Genomic DNA, 19522 nt, shown 5'->3' on the forward strand with positions numbered 1-19522 from the left:
TACTATTTCTTTAAAGGACACTATACACTCATTACTCTGTTCCCAGCCAATCCTTGCCCCATACTTAGCACACCCTCCTGAGTATTGTAGGTCCCTATAGTAGAAGTTCCACATACACTAATGATAAAAAGTTTGGGGTCACCCAGACAATTTTGTGTTTTACATGAAAACTCATAGTTCAAACCTAGCTTTCATCACACAATGCTCCTTTGCTGCAGGTCCACCATTGTAGACCTTTGGCCTCTAGATGTTAATTTGCTGAGGTAATCTGGAGACATTTTTCCCCATTGCTTCTAAAAGCCCCTCCCACAAGTTGGATCGGCTTGATGACCACTTTTTGCGTACCACATTGTCAAGCTGCCTCACAACAGCTCAATGGGGGTGAGATCTGGTGACTGGGCAGCCGCTCCATCACAGGTAGATACCAGCTGCCTCTTCTTCCCTAAATAGTTCCTGCAGAATTTGGAGGCGATTTGGGTCATTGACCTGTTGTAGGATGAAATTGGCTCCAATCAAGAGCTGTCCACAGGGTCTGGCATGGTGCTGCAAAATGGAGCGACAGCCTTCCTTATTCTAAATCCCTATTGACCTTGTACAAATCTCCTCCTTTACCCCCAGACCATCACACGACCCCCGCCATCACACGACCCCCGCCATCACACGACCCCCGCCATCACACGACCCCCGCCATCACACGACCCCCGCCATCACACGACCCCCCCATAACACGACCTCCGCCATCACACGACCCCAGCCATGTGACTGATGGCATCTTCCAGCATCTTTTCAGTTGTTCTGCGTCTCACAAATGTTCTTCTCTGTGATCCAAACACCTCAAACAGATTTGTCTGTCCATAACACTTTTTTCCAGTCTTCCTTTGTCCGATGTCTGTTCTTTTGCCCATATTAATCTTTTCTTTTTATTAGCCAGTCTCAGATATGGCTTTTTCTTTGCCACTCTGCCCGGAAGGCCGCATCCTGGAGTCGCCTCTTCACTGTAGAGGGTGACACTGGCGTTTGGTGGGGGCTATGTAATGAATGGAATGGCCTTCATTTTTAAGAGCATGAATAGATTGTCGAGTTTCACATGAAAGTTCTTTTTTTCTGGTCATTGTGAGAGTTTCATCGAACAAAGCAATGTGATGCTCCAGATTCTCAACCAGCTTAAAGGAAGGTCAGTTTTATGGCTTCTCTAATCAGCCAAACTTTTTTCAGCTGTTCTAGCATACTTGAACAAGGGTTTCCAAGCGTTTTCTAAACATCCATTAGCCTCTTGTCGGGGCCTATATGCACCTATATAGATATTGCACTAAAAACCAGACGTTTGGAGCTAGAAGAGTAATTTACCAGATTAGCAACGTACAGAGGGTATTTACGATTCATTTCATGTTGGCGTCATTGAAAAGAAATGCACTTTTCTTTCAAAAATAAGGAAATTTCTAAGTGACCCCAAGCTTTTGAGCAGTAGTGTACCCGACTTCATACCGTTTTCTACATTGTCCTGCTGAACTCCATTGACAAGTCTCAAGTGACTGCCTGTTCACAAAACATGGGGATAGCCCTCACTATAACCAAACTTACCTTGCCTGAACCATTTGTGCTTCACCACCTTAAGCCATCAATTACCTACAGCAGGACCACTTGGAGGTGTCCTCACAATTAGGCACAGGGATTAAAGAGTGGAAACCAAGGAGACCACTTAGACAAAGCCCTTAGGAACTAACCAGTGGACATGAGCGGTCCCAATGGTTGGGTTCGGCCACCTGACATGGACATATTGCCGAATTGGTGGTTTAACAGCCGTTCCGGCAAATTGAGGCCACCAGTCCGAGTCAGGCTACCGAACCCGAAAGTAAAACCCAACCATCGAGTCTGCTCATTACTACCCGTTAGATGACACACACTAAGGTTACCTGCAACACTGTCAATGTTTTTGGGTGTTGAAAAACTATTCTATATTGTCCCTGTACACACACGATGCACATACATGTCCAAGAGGAAACAAAAATTTAAAAAAAAACACCCTGTGTACGCTCACGGGCTGAAATAAAAAGTATAATTTATATGTACATCAGGAGACAAAAGCGGACCATGAAATAAAAACAACCACATGTGGCGTTGCGAGGCCAGGCAGAGGTATACTGAAAGCAATGTGTGTATGTTTGGATATATACATGGTATACAATAGTAGCGAAAAAAAACAGAGGACATTGGCAAGAGGACACAGGGCCAGAGAGACTGACCAGAGGCTTGAAGTGCTCATTTTTTTTGCTTTTTTTGGGGTGACCCCTCGGGGGGGTGACCCCTCGGGGGGGTGGGGGGTGCTCCGAAACCCATTTGCTCACATCGTCCATGTAAACCCACAGAGTCGAGAAAGGATTTCGCTGAAGGCTTCATACTTTCCCGGGCCGTGGTGGACACATGGGCAACCACCCTACGGCAGCAGCGGAGTGGAGACCTCATTCCCGGCCGGTCATATCTGTCACTGCTTCCCCTCGGAGTGGCACAAGGCTTTCCCATTCAATAGCAAACACCAGGCAGGGAGGGGAAGCGGTCAGTCATCGATACAGATCACCTCACCGGATCGGCCGTCTTTCCGTTCCATTAGATCCATCTCCCGCTCTTTCTTTACCAGTATCGGAGGACCATTAGAAGCTGGAGATGTAGAAGTGAGAATACAGATCAAACCTCCAGAGCTGGAGGAATCGAGGTATTTACAACCTCAATGTCCAGGCTATCCTGGGTATAGGTTTATAATATAACCCCCAGCGATCACGTGATTAGTCACAGACAACATGGAATCTCACATCCAATGGCCACAACAACAACTATGTAATAGTAAAGACAAGACGTCTTTTATGTAGGTGACAACATACCAGACGTAGTAGAAGGATGGAAATGGAGAGAAGAGAAGAGACTGAAAGGAGAGAATGAAGATCACAGTCTTCTTACCTGACAAGAACGACCCCAGGGGCATTTGATTATAATTTGCCCCAGTATGTGGTGCGGTGGGTGGGTTGCTTGGAAAATGCCCCCCGAAGAGAGGAGGCGTAGTGTAAGGACCAGGGGGGAAGACCTGAGAGGGCAGAGAGAATTCATTCTGATTGTTTCATAAACACCGATAATATCCTGACCCTACAGGTCTCCTATAATATAGGACTAATGCCCCTAAAGGGAAACTTATACCCAGAGTTACATCCTGTGTTATACCCCAGAGCTGCACTCACTATTCTGCTGCTGGTGCAGTCACTGTGTACATACATGACATTACTTATCCTGTACTGATCCTGAGTTACATCCTGTATTATACCCCAGAGCTGCACTCACTATTCTGCTGCTGGTGCAGTCACTGTACATACATGACATTACTTATCCTGTACTGATCCTGAGTTACATCCTGTATTATACTCCAGAGCTGCACTCACTATTCTGCTGCTGGTGCAGTCACTGTGTACATACATGACATTACTTATCCTGTACTGATCCTGAGTTACATCCTGTATTATACCCCAGAGCTGCACTCACTATTCTGCTGCTGGTGCAGTCACTGTGTACATACATGACATTACTTATCCTGTACTGATCCTGAGTTACATCCTGTATTATACTCCAGAGCTGCACTCACTATTCTGCTGCTAGTGCAGTCACTGTGTACATACATGACATTACTTATCCTGTACTGATCCTGAGTTACATCCTGTATTATACCCCAGAGCTGCACTCACTATTCTGCTGCTGGTGCAGTCACTGTGTACATACACGACATTACTTATCCTGTACTGATCCTGAGTTACATCCTGTATTATACTCCAGAGCTGCACTCACTATTCTGCTGCTGGTGCAGTCACTGTGTACATACATGACATTACTTATCCTGTACTGATCCTGAGTTACATCCTGTATTATACCCCAGAGCTGCACTCACTATTCTGCTGCTGGTGCAGTCACTGTGTACATACATGACATTACTTATCCTGTACTGATCCTGAGTTACATCCTGTATTATACTCCAGAGCTGCACTCACTATTCTGCTGCTGGTGCAGTCACTGTGTACATACATGACATTACTTATCCTGTACTGATCCTGAGTTACATCCTGTATTATACCCCAGAGCTGCACTCACTATTCTGCTGCTGGTGCAGTCACTGTGTACATACATGACATTATTTATCCTGTACTGATCCTGAGTTACATCCTGTATTATACTCCAGAGCTGCACTCACTATTCTGCTGGTGGTGCAGTCACGGTGAACATATAACCCTGGTCTCTCACCGGAGGAGCTGTGCTCTCGCTCCCTTTGCTCGCGAGTCGGCTCAGGATACTGCGCTCGGACATCTGCAGTCTGGCCGCGATGGGTGGGATGCGGGCGAGGGAGGCAGGCAGGCGCGTTACATCCGCCTTCATATCGCTCAACAGCTCCTCCAGCTGGTTCAACACTGAATAGAGGGAGAGCTCAGACACTGGTACCACACTACAACCCCGCACCCTCCCTCAGCCTCTCCCGCCTCTGAACCTACATCTGCTGGAGAACTACAACTCACAGCATGATAGCAATCAGGTGCTGTGTGTGCTGGGATTTGTAGTTCCTTAGCCTCTGGAGAGCCACAGGTCAGGAGATCACTGGTCTATGATGGTTTCATGTCTTCACCAGCCCTTTGCTTCAATCCCATGTGTATAGACAGATCACGCTCTCCACAAGACTCTCCCATTCAGAAGAAGGCACAGGGCAGGCAAACAGGAAGAGCTTGCTGGATGATGTGACCCCTCTGATGCCGCGTACTCATTACAGGCCTATAGAGGATGCAATGTGTCCATGGGTCCCGCGCCCCCCACCACCACCACCACCCGGCTCCTCTCTTCCTTCTCTCCTTTCCTCTCTCCACCTCCCATGTCCCGGTTACCTTTATGGAGGACGGCATTGGCCGGCTTGTTCCCTGCCAGGGACTCTTTGGACAGGTGTTGGTGGCTCTCCGCCAGGCACTCCACCTCGGAGAAGCGGGCGTTTAGGGCCATAGCCGGATGGGACGGGTCCTGTGTCATGTTCAGATAAGCGGCGCGGCGTAGCTGCTCCTCAATCACCAGCGCTTGTTCCAGAAGCTGTGAAAAGAGCGAGGGGTGTGGCTTAAATTTTCTCAAAGGAAACAGCTAAAAATTTGGATTAGTTCTGGGCTGTTCCGATGGCTGTCCCATAAAATGGACCCCCAATGTCTCAACACGTATCCCCAAGATTATGGAAAAACATAAATACTGTGACATGTCTCTACATGGAGGCCACCAGAAAGGTCTGTAAGATGCACTTTGTTCCTGGAGGCCACCCGAAAGGTCTGCGAGACCCATTGTGTCCCTGGAGGCCACCCGAAAGGTCTGCGAGACCCAGTGTGTCCCTGGAGGCCACCTGAAAGGTCTGCGAGACCCAGTGTGTCCCTGGAGGCCACCCGAAAGGTCTGCGAGACCCAGTGTGTCCCTGGAGGCCACCCGAAAGGTCTGCGAGACCCATTGTGTCCCTGGAGGCCACCCGAAAGGTCTGCGAGACCCATTGTGTCCCTGGAGGCCACCCGAAAGGTCTGCGAGACCCAGTGTGTCCCTGGAGGCCACCCGAAAGGTCTGCGAGACCCAGTGTGTCCCTGGAGGCCACCCGAAAGGTCTGTGAGACCCATTGTGTCCCTGGAGGCCACCCGAAAGGTCTGCGAGACCCAGTGTGTCCCTGGAGGCCACCCGAAAGGTCTGTGTGACGCACTCTGTCCCTGCTGGTCACTAGAGCGCCACATTAACTACTGGTCTTATACCATTTTCAGACAATTTTCCAACTTGTCCAAAAAGAGGGGTCGAATTTGGAAACGGAGGTATGGCCTAGTCCAGAAGCCAGAAAATGTATCTGGTGCACCAGAAAAATTCAGCGATGCGACCTTAAAATTATGCAAAAAATGGTGATGGATCAAGCCCTTGTAGTATGAAAAATAAAGTAATTTGATTTCATTATTTATCTCATATTCTTTGGAGACAAAGGAATATAACGTGCAGAGTACAAGTTGGTATCCATTAAAAGAAATGTAGTAACCTACGCGTTTCGGACATCATACATTGGCGTCCTTAGTCATGGTTGAACTTACACGTTTACGGAAGCTCATATAAATGCCTGAAAGGAAGGACCCAATTCTTCTCGGAAACCTCCAAGTGTGTACATTATAACAATATCTCAGTATAAATACATTGTATCATTGCGGTTGCTAAAACCTTCAGGATCTAACAGCAAAATCCAATATACGTCCCGATTCCGAGGTTTATGGGTTCTGTCCCCTTCTCACGCATTGGGTCCTTCCTTTCAGGCATTTATATGAGCTTCCGTAAACGTGTAAGTTAAACCCTGATGTATGATGTCCGAAACGCGTAGGTTACTACATTTATTTTAATGGATACTAACTTGTACTTTGCACTTCCACTTTGTCCCTGGAGGCCACCAGAAATGACTGCAAGATGCACTTTGTCCCTGGAGGCCACCAGAAAGGTCTGCGAGACGCACTTTGTCCCTGGAGGCCACCAGAAAGGTCTGTGAGACGCACTTTGTCCCTGGAGCCCACCAGAAAGGTCTGCAAGATGCACTCTGTCCCTGGAGGCCACCAGAAAGGTCTGTGAGACGCACTTTGTCCCTGGAGCCCACCAGAAAGGTCTGTGAGACGCACTTTGTCCCTGGAGCCCACCAGAAAGGTCTGCAAGATGCACTCTGTCCCTGGAGGCCACCAGAAAGGTCTGTGAGACGCACTTTGTCCCTGGAGCCCACCAGAAAGGTCTGTGAGACGCACTTTGTCCCTGGAGCCCACCAGAAAGGTCTGTAAGATGCACTCTGTCCCTGGAGGCCACCAGAAAGGTCTGTGAGACGCACTTTGTCCCTGGAGCCCACCAGAAAGGTCTGTAAGATGCACTCTGTCCCTGGAGGCCACCAGAAAGGTCTGTGAGACGCACTTTGTCCCTGGAGCCCACCAGAAAGGTCTGTAAGATGCACTCTGTCCCTGGAGGCCACCAGAAAGGTCTGTAAGATGCACTCTGTCCCTGGAGGCCACCAGAAAGGTCTGTGAGACGCACTCTGTCCCTGGAGGCCACCAGAAAGGTCTGTGAGAAGCACTCTGTCCCTGGAGGCCACCAGAAAGGTCTGTGAGACGCACTCTGTCCCTGGAGGCCACCAGAAAGATCTGCGAGACGCACTCTGTCCCTGGAGGCCACCAGAAAGGTCTGTAAGATGCACTTTGTCCCTGGAGGCCACCAGAAAGGTCTGTAAGATGCACTCTGTCCCTGGAGGCCACCAGAAAGGTCTGTAAGATGCACTTTGTCCCTGGAGGCCACCAGAAAGGTCTGCGAGACGCACTCTGTCCCTGGAGGCCACCAGAAAGGTCTGTAAGATGCACTCTGTCCCTGGAGGCCACCAGAAAGGTCTGTAAGATGCACTCTGTCCCTGGAGGCCACCAGAAAGGTCTGTAAGATGCACTCTGTCCCTGGAGGCCACCAGAAAGGTCTGTAAGAGGCACTCTGTCCTTGGAGGCCACCAGAAAGGTCTGCGAGACGCACTCTGTCCCTGGAGGCCACCAGAAAGGTCTGCGAGACGCACTTTGTCCCTGGAGCCCACCAGAAAGGTCTGTGAGACGCACTTTGTCCCTGGAGCCCACCAGAAAGGTCTGTAAGATGCACTCTGTCCCTGGAGGCCACCAGAAAGGTCTGTGAGACGCACTTTGTCCCTGGAGCCCACCAGAAAGGTCTGTAAGATGCACTCTGTCCCTGGAGGCCACCAGAAAGGTCTGTGAGTTGCACTCTGTCCCTGGAGGCCACCAGAAAGGTCTGTAAGAAGCACTCTGTCCCTGGAGGCCACCAGAAAGGTCTGTGAGACGCACTCTGTCCCTGGAGGCCACCAGAAAGGTCTGTAAGAAGCACTCTGTCCCTGGAGGCCACCAGAAAGGTCTGTGAGACGCACTCTGTCCCTGGAGGCCACCAGAAAGGTCTGTAAGAAGCACTCTGTCCCTGGAGGCCACCAGAAAGGTCTGTGAGACGCCCTTTGACCTTGGTGGCCTCCACAGAGTTGTGCAAGATGCACTTTGTTCCTGGAGGCCATCCAGTTGGTCTAATGAGCACCTGCCCCATGGTGGACACCTCCTAGCTCGTACCTTAAAGCGTCTGGCCAGGAACTTGTTCTTCATTTCCAAGAAGTTCCCTTTGTTGGTTTCGGATTTGAACGGTTCATTAATAATGGCATAGGGAGGGTCGTTCTGGAGGTCCTGCCATCGGGCATAGCCATGGCTGAGCAAGGGTTAAGGAAGTTTTTTTTATTGTTTTGGTTTTACATATGACCATGGCTTAAAAGACGACAAAGAATTAAGAGAGAACTTCCAGTCCAATAGATTTTCTCCATCCATGTTCCCATGATAACACTTTCTTGCGTTGCTATTCTCTCACCCGGTCTGAGCATAGCCGTACGGGTAGGCCGTATTCCCTGCACTAGTCATCTATAGTCAGCACTAGTTCTGGGAATATGTATTATATAATTGCCCCGGTTTTATTACATTGTGGTGAAGGATACATCACAACCCCGGCCAGGAGCCAGTAATCCTGGCGGCGGTGCCAGATCTCGTTCAGCCTGCCCGAGCAGATGGCTGCCCGCTCCTCGTTCTGCCACAAGGTGTGAAGTTCTGTGAGAAACAGAAAACATGTTCATTACACTTCTCCTTTTAATTTAAAGGGATCTCGTCAGCAGGCGTCACCATGCAGTCTGCAGCCAGAGTTATGTATTGTCCCTGGAGAGATGTGTAATCAGACCTTTGTGTAAGATCTTAGTAACAGCAGGTCTGTGATACATGGATTTCTTACTCAAGGATTGCAATGCAGGTGTGTCCTCACACTGCTGTGCTCTGTGCTCTCTGCAGACAGTGTTATGTATTGTCCCTGGAGAGATGTGTAATCAGACCTCACACTGCTGTGCTCTGTGCTCTCTGCAGCCAGTGTTATGTATTGTCCCTGAAGAGATGTGTAATCAAAGCTCGCACTGCTGTGCTCTAGGCTCTCTGCAGCCAGTGTTATGTATTGTCCCTGGAGAGATGTGTAATCAGACCTCACACTGCTGTGCTCTGTGCTCTCTGCAGCCAGTGTTATGTACTGTCCCTGGAGAGATGTGTAATCAGACCTCACACTGCTGTGCTCTGTGCTCTCTGCAGCCAGTGTTATGTATTGTCCCTGGAGAGATGTGTGATCAGACCTCACACTGCTGTGCTCTGTGCTCTCTGCAGCCAGTGTTATGTATTGTCCCTGGAGAGATGTGTGATCAGACCTCACACTGCTGTGCTCTGTGCTCTCTGCAGCCAGTGTTATGTATTGTCCCTGGAGAGATGTGTAATCAGACCTCACACTGCTGTGCTCTGTGCTCTCTGCAGCCAGTGTTATGTATTGTCCCTGGAGAGATGTGTAATCAGACCTCACACTGCTGTGCTCTGTGCTCTCTGCAGCCAGTGTTATGTATTGTCCCTGAAGAGATGTGTAATCAGACCTCACACTGCTGTGCTCTGTGCTCTCTGCAGCCAGTGTTATGTATTGTATTTGGAGAGATGTGTAATCAGACCTCACACTGCTGTGCTCTGTGCTCTCTGCAGCCAGTGTTATGTATAGTCCCTGGAGAGATTTGTAATCAGACCTCACACTGCTGTGCTCTGTGCTCTCTGCAGCCAGTGTTATGTATTGTCCCTGGAGAGATGTGTAATCAGACCCTTGTGTACGATGTCAGTAGCAGCAGGACTGTGAATTATGGATTCATATTCAGGGATTGCATTGTAGTTGTGTCCTCACACTGCTGTGTTCTGTGGTCGCTCCGTCTCTCTGCAGATACCACAGAACACAGCAGTGTGAGGACCCAACATACATAAAAGTATTAGTCAATACCCAACACTATATAGCACTGGATGGCCAGAATTGCTTGTCTTCCTACTTTGTGTCGACAGTTCTCACGCGTCTCCACGGTTACAGACTACAAACAAACCATAATACTGGGATTCTTGTCTGTGTGCATTACTTCCTAACCTACGGGCACCAGGAGGAGATGATGTAAGGGCGCAGCAGGCGACTGTATATAGTGTATGACATATGTAATGATGCTCTGCAGGGGAGCTGCATACACAAAACGACATACAAATGATTCTGGGTGCATTAGATGAATAGACTGTGTAGGTTGCACGCCCTCTAAGTGTCTCCCCCTCTGGTACCTGTGAAGCCCCCATCCGCAATATTGAACATGAAGCGAGGCCTCTCGGGGCGGCCCTCCTCCTTCCTCCCGTTACCGTTCCTTGTCTCTTCCCGCGGATTGCCGGCCTTCAGCTCTTTCAGTGTCTCCCTCTCAAATTTACCGTCTTCGGGTCCTGAAAGATCAAGCAATGGTCACCAGATGTGGCATCCCAAAGCCCGAGCCGGAGCCCCTCAGTAGTGCAGCCTCTGGCTCAGAGTGTGTACAAACACAAGGCTCCTTTAAGACACACCCTTTGGCATCTCTCCCTGTCCGGAGTCCGGTCTTTCAGCTGTAAGATCCTTCTCCGTCACGGCGTCTTGTGGTTTCTCGGGAGGAGGGGCTAAAGGATGGAAGTGACGCGTTAATTGGATGTCCCAAAGGTTAAGTCCAACGCACAAGATGATAACATGGTGATCAATGGTGGATGGGCAGCCCAAGCATGCACTCTGCTATTCCATCCATTCTCTAGGTTCCATGGGCAGTTCGTGAAGTCCCAAGATCCATGCTCCACCTCCTGCTCCATTCATGCAGGGGCTCAGGATCCCCATTGTGGTGCTCAGCAATCAGCAAGTTATTCCCCATTTACACGTCCCCTATATACACACCATTCCGATCCTCCACTGTGGGGGTCTCCTGCCTCTCCTGGGTCTGCTCCGATGTTTCCGGCATCTGTTTCTCATCGCTCTTCTCCGCAGCGACGTTGGAGGAAGGACTCACCGTATCCTGAGGGGTGGGGGTCTACAAAACGAATATGGTAGTATAATGCCAGTATATGCCGTCCATCCTCGTAGATCACTAAGAGGCGCTGTGTTTGTAAGTCTCTCCTCCCAAGGATCATGCTACACATCCCTTATCCCGTACCGTGGGTCTTACCGGCATATTGTGCATCAATCTATCAAGTTACGGCAAAATCTGCCAACACGCTCCAGGAGGGAGGTCTCTTTATCCTCTCAGACCACTAGTGCTGTGTTCATTAGCACCTCCCCTGAGGATCATATTAAACATCCCTAATCCTGTACTGTGGCTCTTAACGCGCATATTGTGCATCCATCTATCACATTATGGTCGGATCTGCTGTGTGATCCTGGAAGTAAATCTCTTCATCCGCCACTATCAGTGGTGTATTTGTCAGTCCTTCCCCTGAGGATCAAGTTAAACATCCCTAGTCCTGTACTGTGGCTCTTACTCACATATTGTGTGTCCATGTATCACATGGTAGTATCTGCAGTGTGCTCCTGGAGGGAGGTCTGTTCATCCACCACTATGAGTGCTGTATTTGTTAGTCCCTCCCCCGAGGATCACGTTACACATCCCTAGTCCTTTACTGTGGCTCTTACCTGCACATTTCACATTCATCTATCACATTATGGTAGTATCTGATGTTTTCCAGGAGGGAAGTTTCTTCATCCTCCATCAGCACTGTGTTTGCTAGTCCCAACCCCGAGGATCAGGTTACACATTCTTAGTCCTGTACTGTGGCTCTTACTCACATATTGTGTGTCCATCTATCCCATTATTGCAGTCTATGCCATCACTATTGGAGCGAGGTCTGTTCATCCTCTTAGATCACTATCATTGCTGTGTTCGATAGACCCTCCCCCGAGTATCACATTAAATATCCCTAGCCCTATATTGTGGCTCTTACCCGTGCACTGACAGTCTGCTCCCCTTCCATCTCTCTCTTCTCTGTCCCCTTCACATCTTTTTCTTTCTGTTCTTTGTTTTCTGTATCTTCTCTCTCTCGATCCACTGGGGTTCCCCCATTTTCTGCTCGTTCATTGGGTGCTGGAGTGGCTGCCGTACAAATATTAGAAGTGTTACACCCCCGAGGAGGCTCAGTACTCGGGGAGAGGGGCACCCTTCTCCTTAGAGGCCCCTTCATACCAGGTTTAGAGGTGCAGGGTGTGTTGGTGAGGCTTGGCTCCGGTGTAGTGGTGCTGGTCTTTATAGTGGGTGAGGAGGCCCGGGATGACAGCTTGGAGTCCAGGCTGGGGTCAGGCATCAGCTCCGGCATGCTCCAGCGCCCATTAATGTGTTCAAACTCCTGCACCTGAGATTAAATGCAGAGGTGAGTGTGTGACCAGGATCCTAATGCTGTGGACTTCCATCTTATAAGCTTACCTTCTTCTTCACCAGTGACATGACACCGATACGGGTCAACACCTGCTGGCGGGACAGCCCTTCTCGGGGGACGCCATCGGCGAAGGTCTCAGAGCCGTCTGCGCCCGGTTCACATAGATGTCTCATGAAGAGAGACACGTAGGCTCTAGGAGACGAATATAATGATATATATAACCTTCTATAGGTGTCATGTGTAGTATTCGTGATACAGTCCTGCCCCCTGCTGGGCATGGATAGAATTACACTGCAATATTGTGCTAGAATTGTATAGTATGTTCCCATCAGACATGCCACAGCATCCTGACCGGCTCAGAGTCTGACATGACATGATGGTATATGTGTCCTGCACCGGGCTGCGGGTGTGAAGCCACATCTCCGCTCCCCCCGGTGTCACCCGGTGCAGATAATGGTGTCGGTCTGTGCGAGGGAAGAGGCGAGGGGCTCATTCACCACCACCAGGAAACAGACCGAATGTTACTGAGCGGCATCAGATGAGTAAGGACATCATCACATGGAAAGCGGCTACACATGCAAGGAGTGTATATACATGTATATAGCGAGTACAGACGTGTAGCTGTATGTATGAGGTGTACAGTGTATATACATGTATATAGCGAGTACAGACGTGTAGCTGTATGTATGAGGTGTACGGTGTATATACATGTATATAGTGAGGACAGACGTGTAGCTGTATGTATGAGGTGTACGGTGTATATACATGTATATAGCGAGTACAGATGTGTAGCTGTATGTATGAGGTGTACAGTGTATATACATGTATATAGTGAGTACAGATGTGTAGCTGTATGTATGAGGTGTACGGTGTATATACATGTATATAGCGAGTACAGACGTGTAGCTGTATGTATGAGGTGTACGGTGTATATACATGTATATAGCGAGTACAGACGTGTAGCTGTATGTATGAGGTGTACGGTGTATATACATGTATATAGTGAGTACAGATGTGTAGCTGTATGTATGAGGTGTACGGTGTATATACATGTATATAGTGAGTACAGATGTGTAGCTGTATGTATGAGGTGTACAGTGTATATACATGTATATAGTGAGTACAGATGTGTAGCTGTATGTATGAGGTGTACAGTGTATATACATGTATATAGCGAGTACAGACGTGTAGCTGTATGTATGAGGTGTACGGTGTATATACATGTATATAGCGAGTACAGATGTGTAGCTGTATGTATGAGGTGTACGGTGTATATACATGTATATAGCGAGTACAGACGTGTAGCTGTATGTATGAGGTGTACGGTGTATATACATGTATATAGCGAGTACAGACGTGTAGCTGTATGTATGAGGTGTACAGTGTATATACATGTATATAGCGAGTACAGATGTGTAGCTGTATGTATGAGGTGTACGGTGTATATACATGTATATAGCGAGTACAGACGTGTAGCTGTATGTATGAGGTGTACGGTGTATATACATGTATATAGTGAGTACAGATGTGTAGCTGTATGTATGAGGTGTACAGTGTATATACATGTATATAGTGAGTACAGATGTGTAGCTGTATGTATGAGGTGTACGGTGTATATACATGTATATAGCGAGTACAGACGTGTAGCTGTATGTATGAGGTGTACGGTGTATATACATGTATATAGCGAGTACAGACGTGTAGCTGTATGTATAGGGTGTATATACATGTATATAGCGAGTACAGACGTGTAGCTGTATGTATGAGGTGTACAGTGTATATACATGTATATAGCGAGTACAGATGTGTAGCTGTATGTATGAGGTGTACAGTGTATGTACATGTATATAGCGAGTACAGACGTATAGCTGTATGTATGAGGTGTACAGTGTATATACATGTATATAGCGAGTACAGATGTGTAGCTGTATGTATGAGGTGTACGGTGTATATACATGTACATAGCGAGTACAGACGTGTAGCTGTATGTATGAGGTGTACGGTGTATATACATGTATATAGCGAGTACAGACGTGTAGCTGTATGTATGAGGCGTACAGTGTATATACATGTATATAGCGAGTACAGACGTGTAGCTGTATGTATGAGGTGTACAGTGTATATACATGTATATAGCGAGTACAGACGTGTAGCTGTATGTATGAGGTGTACGGTGTATATACATGTATATAGTGAGTACAGATGTGTAGCTGTATGTATGAGGTGTACAGTGTATATACATGTATATAGTGAGTACAGATGTGTAGCTGTATGTATGAGGTGTACGGTGTATATACATGTATATAGCGAGTACAGACGTGTAGCTGTATGTATGAGGTGTACGGTGTATATACATGTATATAGCGAGTACAGACGTGTAGCTGTATGTATGAGGTGTACGGTGTATATACATGTATATAGCGAGTACAGATGTGTAACTGTATGTATGAGGTGTACGGTGTATATACATGTATATAGCGAGTACAGACGTGTAGCTGTATGTATAGGGTGTATATACATGTATATAGTGAGTACAGACGTGTAGCTGTATGTATGAGGTGTACGGTGTATATACATGTATATAGCGAGTACAGATGTGTAGCTGTATGTATGAGGTGTACGGTGTATATACATGTATATAGCGAGTACAGATGTGTAGCTGTATGTATAGGGTGTATATACATGTATATAGCGAGTACAGACGTGTAGCTGTATGTATGAGGTGTACGGTGTATATACATGTATATAGCGAGTACAGATGTGTAGCTGTATGTATGAGGTGTACAGTGTATATACATGTATATAGCGAGTACAGACGTATAGCTGTATGTATGAGGTGTACAGTGTATATACATGTATATAGTGAGTACAGACGTGTAGCTGTATGTATGAGGTGTACAGTGTATATACATGTATATAGCGAGTACAGACGTGTAGCTGTATGTATGAGGTGTACGGTGTATATACATGTATATAGCGAGTACAGATGTGTAGCTGTATGTATGAGGTGTACGGTGTATATACATGTATATAGCGAGTACAGACGTGTAGCTGTATGTATGAGGTGTACAGTGTATATACATGTATATAGTGAGTACAGACGTGTAGCTGTATGTATGAGGTGTACAGTGTATATACATGTATATAGCGAGTACAGATGTGTAGCTGTATGTATGAGGTGTACGGTGTATATACATGTATATAGTGAGTACAGATGTGTAGCTGTATGTATGAGGTGTACAGTGTATATACATGTATATAGCGAGTACAGACGTGTAGCTGTATGTATGAGGTGTACAGTGTATATACATGTATATAGCGAGTACAGACGTGTAGCTGTATGTATAGGGTGTATATACATGTATATAGTGAGTACAGACGTGTAGCTGTATGTATGAGGTGTACAGTGTATATACATGTATATAGCGAGTACAGAGGTGTAGCTGTATGTATGAGGTGTACGGTGTATATACATGTATATAGCGAGTACAGATGTGTAGCTGTATGTATGAGGTGTACGGTGTATATACATGTATATAGCGAGTACAGATGTGTAGCTGTATGTATGAGGTGTACGGTGTATATACATGTATATAGCGAGTACAGACGTGTAGCTGTATGTATGAGGTGTACGGTGTATATACATGTATATAGTGAGTACAGACGTGTAGCTGTATGTATGAGGTGTACAGTGTATATACATGTATATAGTGAGTACAGACGTGTAGCTGTATGTATGAGGTGTACAGTGTATATACATGTATATAGTGAGTACAGACGTGTAGCTGTATGTATGAGGTGTACGGTGTATATACATGTATATAGCGAGTACAGACGTGTAGCTGTATGTATGAGGTGTACGGTGTATATACATGTATATAGCGAGTACAGACGTGTAGCTGTATGTATGAGGTGTACAGTGTATATACATGTATATAGTGAGTACAGATGTGTAGCTGTATGTATGAGGTGTACGGTGTATATACATGTATATAGCGAGTACAGACGTGTAGCTGTATGTATGAGGTGTACAGTGTATATACATGTATATAGCGAGTACAGACGTGTAGCTGTATGTATGAGGTGTACGGTGTATATACATGTATATAGTGAGTACAGACGTGTAGCTGTATGTATGAGGTGTACGGTGTATATACATGTATATAGCGAGTACAGACGTGTAGCTGTATGTATGAGGTGTACGGTGTATATACATGTATATAGCGAGTACAGACGTGTAGCTGTATGTATGAGGTGTACGGTGTATATACATGTATATAGTGAGTACAGACGTGTAGCTGTATGTATGAGGTGTACAGTGTATATACATGTATATAGTGCGTACAGACGTGTAGATGTATGTATGAGGTGTACGGTGTATATACATGTATATAGTGAGTACAGACGTGTAGCTGTATGTATGAGGTGTACAGTGTATATACATGTATATAGTGAGTACAGACGTGTAGCTGTATGTATGAGGTGTACAGTGTATATACATGTATATAGTGAGTACAGATGTGTAGCTGTATGTATGAGGTGTACAGTGTATATACATGTATATAGTGAGTACAGACGTGTAGCTGTATGTATAGGGTGTATATACATGTATATAGCGAGTACAGACGTGTAGCTGTATGTATGAGGTGTACGGTGTATATACATGTATATAGCGAGTACAGATGTGTAGCTGTATGTATGAGGTGTACAGTGTATATACATGTATATAGCGAGTACAGATGTGTAGCTGTATGTATGAGGTGTACGGTGTATATACATGTATATAGTGAGTACAGATGTGTAGCTGTATGTATGAGGTGTACAGTGTATATACATGTATATAGCGAGTACAGACGTGTAGCTGTATGTATAGGGTGTACGGTGTATATACATGTATATAGCGAGTACAGACGTGTAGCTGTATGTATGAGGTGTACGGTGTATATACATGTATATAGCGAGTACAGATGTGTAGCTGTATGTATGAGGTGTACAGTGTATATACATGTATATAGCGAGTACAGATGTGTAGCTGTATGTATGAGGTGTACAGTGTATATACATGTATATAGTGAGTACAGATGTGTAGCTGTATGTATGAGGTGTACAGTGTATATACATGTATATAGCGAGTACAGATGTGTAGCTGTATGTATGAGGTGTACAGTGTATGTACATGTATATAGCGAGTACAGACGTATAGCTGTATGTATGAGGTGTACAGTGTATATACATGTATATAGCGAGTACAGACGTGTAGCTGTATGTATAGGGTGTATATACATGTATATAGTGAGTACAGACGTGTAGCTGTATGTATGAGGTGTACGGTGTATATACATGTATATAGCGAGTACAGACGTGTAGCTGTATGTATGAGGTGTACGGTGTATATACATGTATATAGCGAGTACAGACGTGTAGCTGTATGTATGAGGTGTACGGTGTATATACATGTATATAGTGAGTACAGATGTGTAGCTGTATGTATGAGGTGTACAGTGTATATACATGTATATAGCGAGTACAGACGTGTAGCTGTATGTATGAGGTGTACGGTGTATATACATGTATATAGCGAGTACAGACGTGTAGCTGTATGTATGAGGTGTACAGTGTATATACATGTATATAGCGAGTACAGACGTGTAGCTGTATGTATGAGGTGTACGGTGTATATACATGTATATAGTGCGTACAGACATGTAGCTGTATGTATGAGGTGTACAGTGTATATACATGTATATAGCGAGTACAGACGTGTAGCTGTATGTATGAGGTGTACAGTGTATATACATGTATATAGTGAGTACAGATGTGTAGCTGTATGTATGAGGTGTACAGTGTATATACATGTATATAGCGAGTACAGACGTGTAGCTGTATGTATGAGGTGTACAGTGTATATACATGTATATAGCGAGTACAGACGTGTAGCTGTATGTATGAGGTGTACGGTGTATATACATGTATATAGCGAGTACAGACGTGTAGCTGTATGTATGAGGTGTACGGTGTATATACATGTATATAGCGAGTATAGACGTATAGCTGTATGTATGAGGTGTACGGTGTATATACATGTATATAGCGAGTACAGACGTGTAGCTGTATGTATGAGGTGTACGGTGTATATACATGTATATAGCGAGTACAGACGTGTAGCTGTATGTATGAGGTGTACGGTGTATATACATGTATATAGCGAGTACAGACGTGTAGCTGTATGTATGAGGTGTACGGTGTATATACATGTATATAGTGAGTACAGACGTGTAGCTGTATGTATGAGGTGTACGGTGTATATACATGTATATAGCGAGTACAGACGTGTAGCTGTATGTATGAGGTGTACAGTGTATATACATGTATATAGCGAGTACAGACGTGTAGCTGTATGTATGAGGTGTACGGTGTATATACATGTATATAGCGAGTACAGATGTGTAGCTGTATGTATGAGGTGTACAGTGTATATACATGTATATAGCGAGTACAGACGTGTAGCTGTATGTATGAGGTGTACGGTGTATATACATGTATATAGCGAGTACAGACGTGTAGCTGTATGTATGAGGTGTACGGTGTATATACATGTATATAGTGAGTACAGACGTGTAGCTGTATGTATGAGGTGTACGGTGTATATACATGTATATAGCGAGTACAGACGTGTAGCTGTATGTATGAGGTGTACGGTGTATATACATGTATATAGCGAGTACAGACGTGTAGCTGTATGTATGAGGTGTACGGTGTATATACATGTATATAGCGAGTACAGACGTGTAGCTGTATGTATGAGGTGTACGGTGTATATACATGTATATAGCGAGTACAGACGTGTAGCTGTATGTATGAGGTGTACGGTGTATATACATGTATATAGCGAGTACAGACGTGTAGCTGTATGTATGAGGTGTACAGTGTATATACATGTATATAGTGAGTACAGATGTGTAGCTGTATGTATGAGGTGTACAGTGTATATACATGTATATAGTGAGTACAGACGTGTAGCTGTATGTATGAGGTGTACGGTGTATATACATGTATATAGCGAGTACAGACGTGTAGCTGTATGTATAGGGTGTATATACATGTATATAGTGAGTACAGATGTGTAGCTGTATGTATGAGGTGTACGGTGTATATACATGTATATAGCGAGTACAGATGTGTAGCTGTATGTA

General features: G+C 45.8%; 1 protein-coding gene across 3 annotated transcripts in view; it reads right to left on the minus strand.

The window, feature by feature from the left end:
• Positions 1-2295: 2295 nt before the first annotated feature.
• CHD3 (chromodomain helicase DNA binding protein 3) overlaps positions 2296-19522 on the minus strand; it is a 64917-nt gene continuing 47690 nt past the window's right edge. For 2 of the 3 annotated variants that reach the window (XM_072149923.1, XM_072149922.1), the window contains exons 29-40: positions 12377-12521; positions 12140-12305; positions 11901-12049; positions 10861-10993; positions 10506-10595; positions 10236-10388; positions 8567-8675; positions 8154-8286; positions 4905-5100; positions 4276-4439; positions 2953-3076; positions 2296-2655 (exon numbers count right to left, since the gene is read on the minus strand). In XM_072149923.1, the coding sequence (XP_072006024.1) occupies positions 2555-2655; positions 2953-3076; positions 4276-4439; positions 4905-5100; positions 8154-8286; positions 8567-8675; positions 10236-10388; positions 10506-10595; positions 10861-10993; positions 11901-12049; positions 12140-12305; positions 12377-12521 (1663 nt within the window). In that variant the 3' untranslated portion in view covers positions 2296-2554. The remainder of the gene's footprint in view (positions 2656-2952; positions 3077-4275; positions 4440-4904; positions 5101-8153; positions 8287-8566; positions 8676-10235; positions 10389-10505; positions 10596-10860; positions 10994-11900; positions 12050-12139; positions 12306-12376; positions 12522-19522) is intronic. The other variant, XM_072149924.1, reaches the window with a different exon arrangement.

This window comes from Engystomops pustulosus, chromosome 4, assembly GCF_040894005.1.
Source record: "Engystomops pustulosus chromosome 4, aEngPut4.maternal, whole genome shotgun sequence".
NCBI lineage: Eukaryota > Metazoa > Chordata > Amphibia > Anura > Leptodactylidae > Engystomops > Engystomops pustulosus.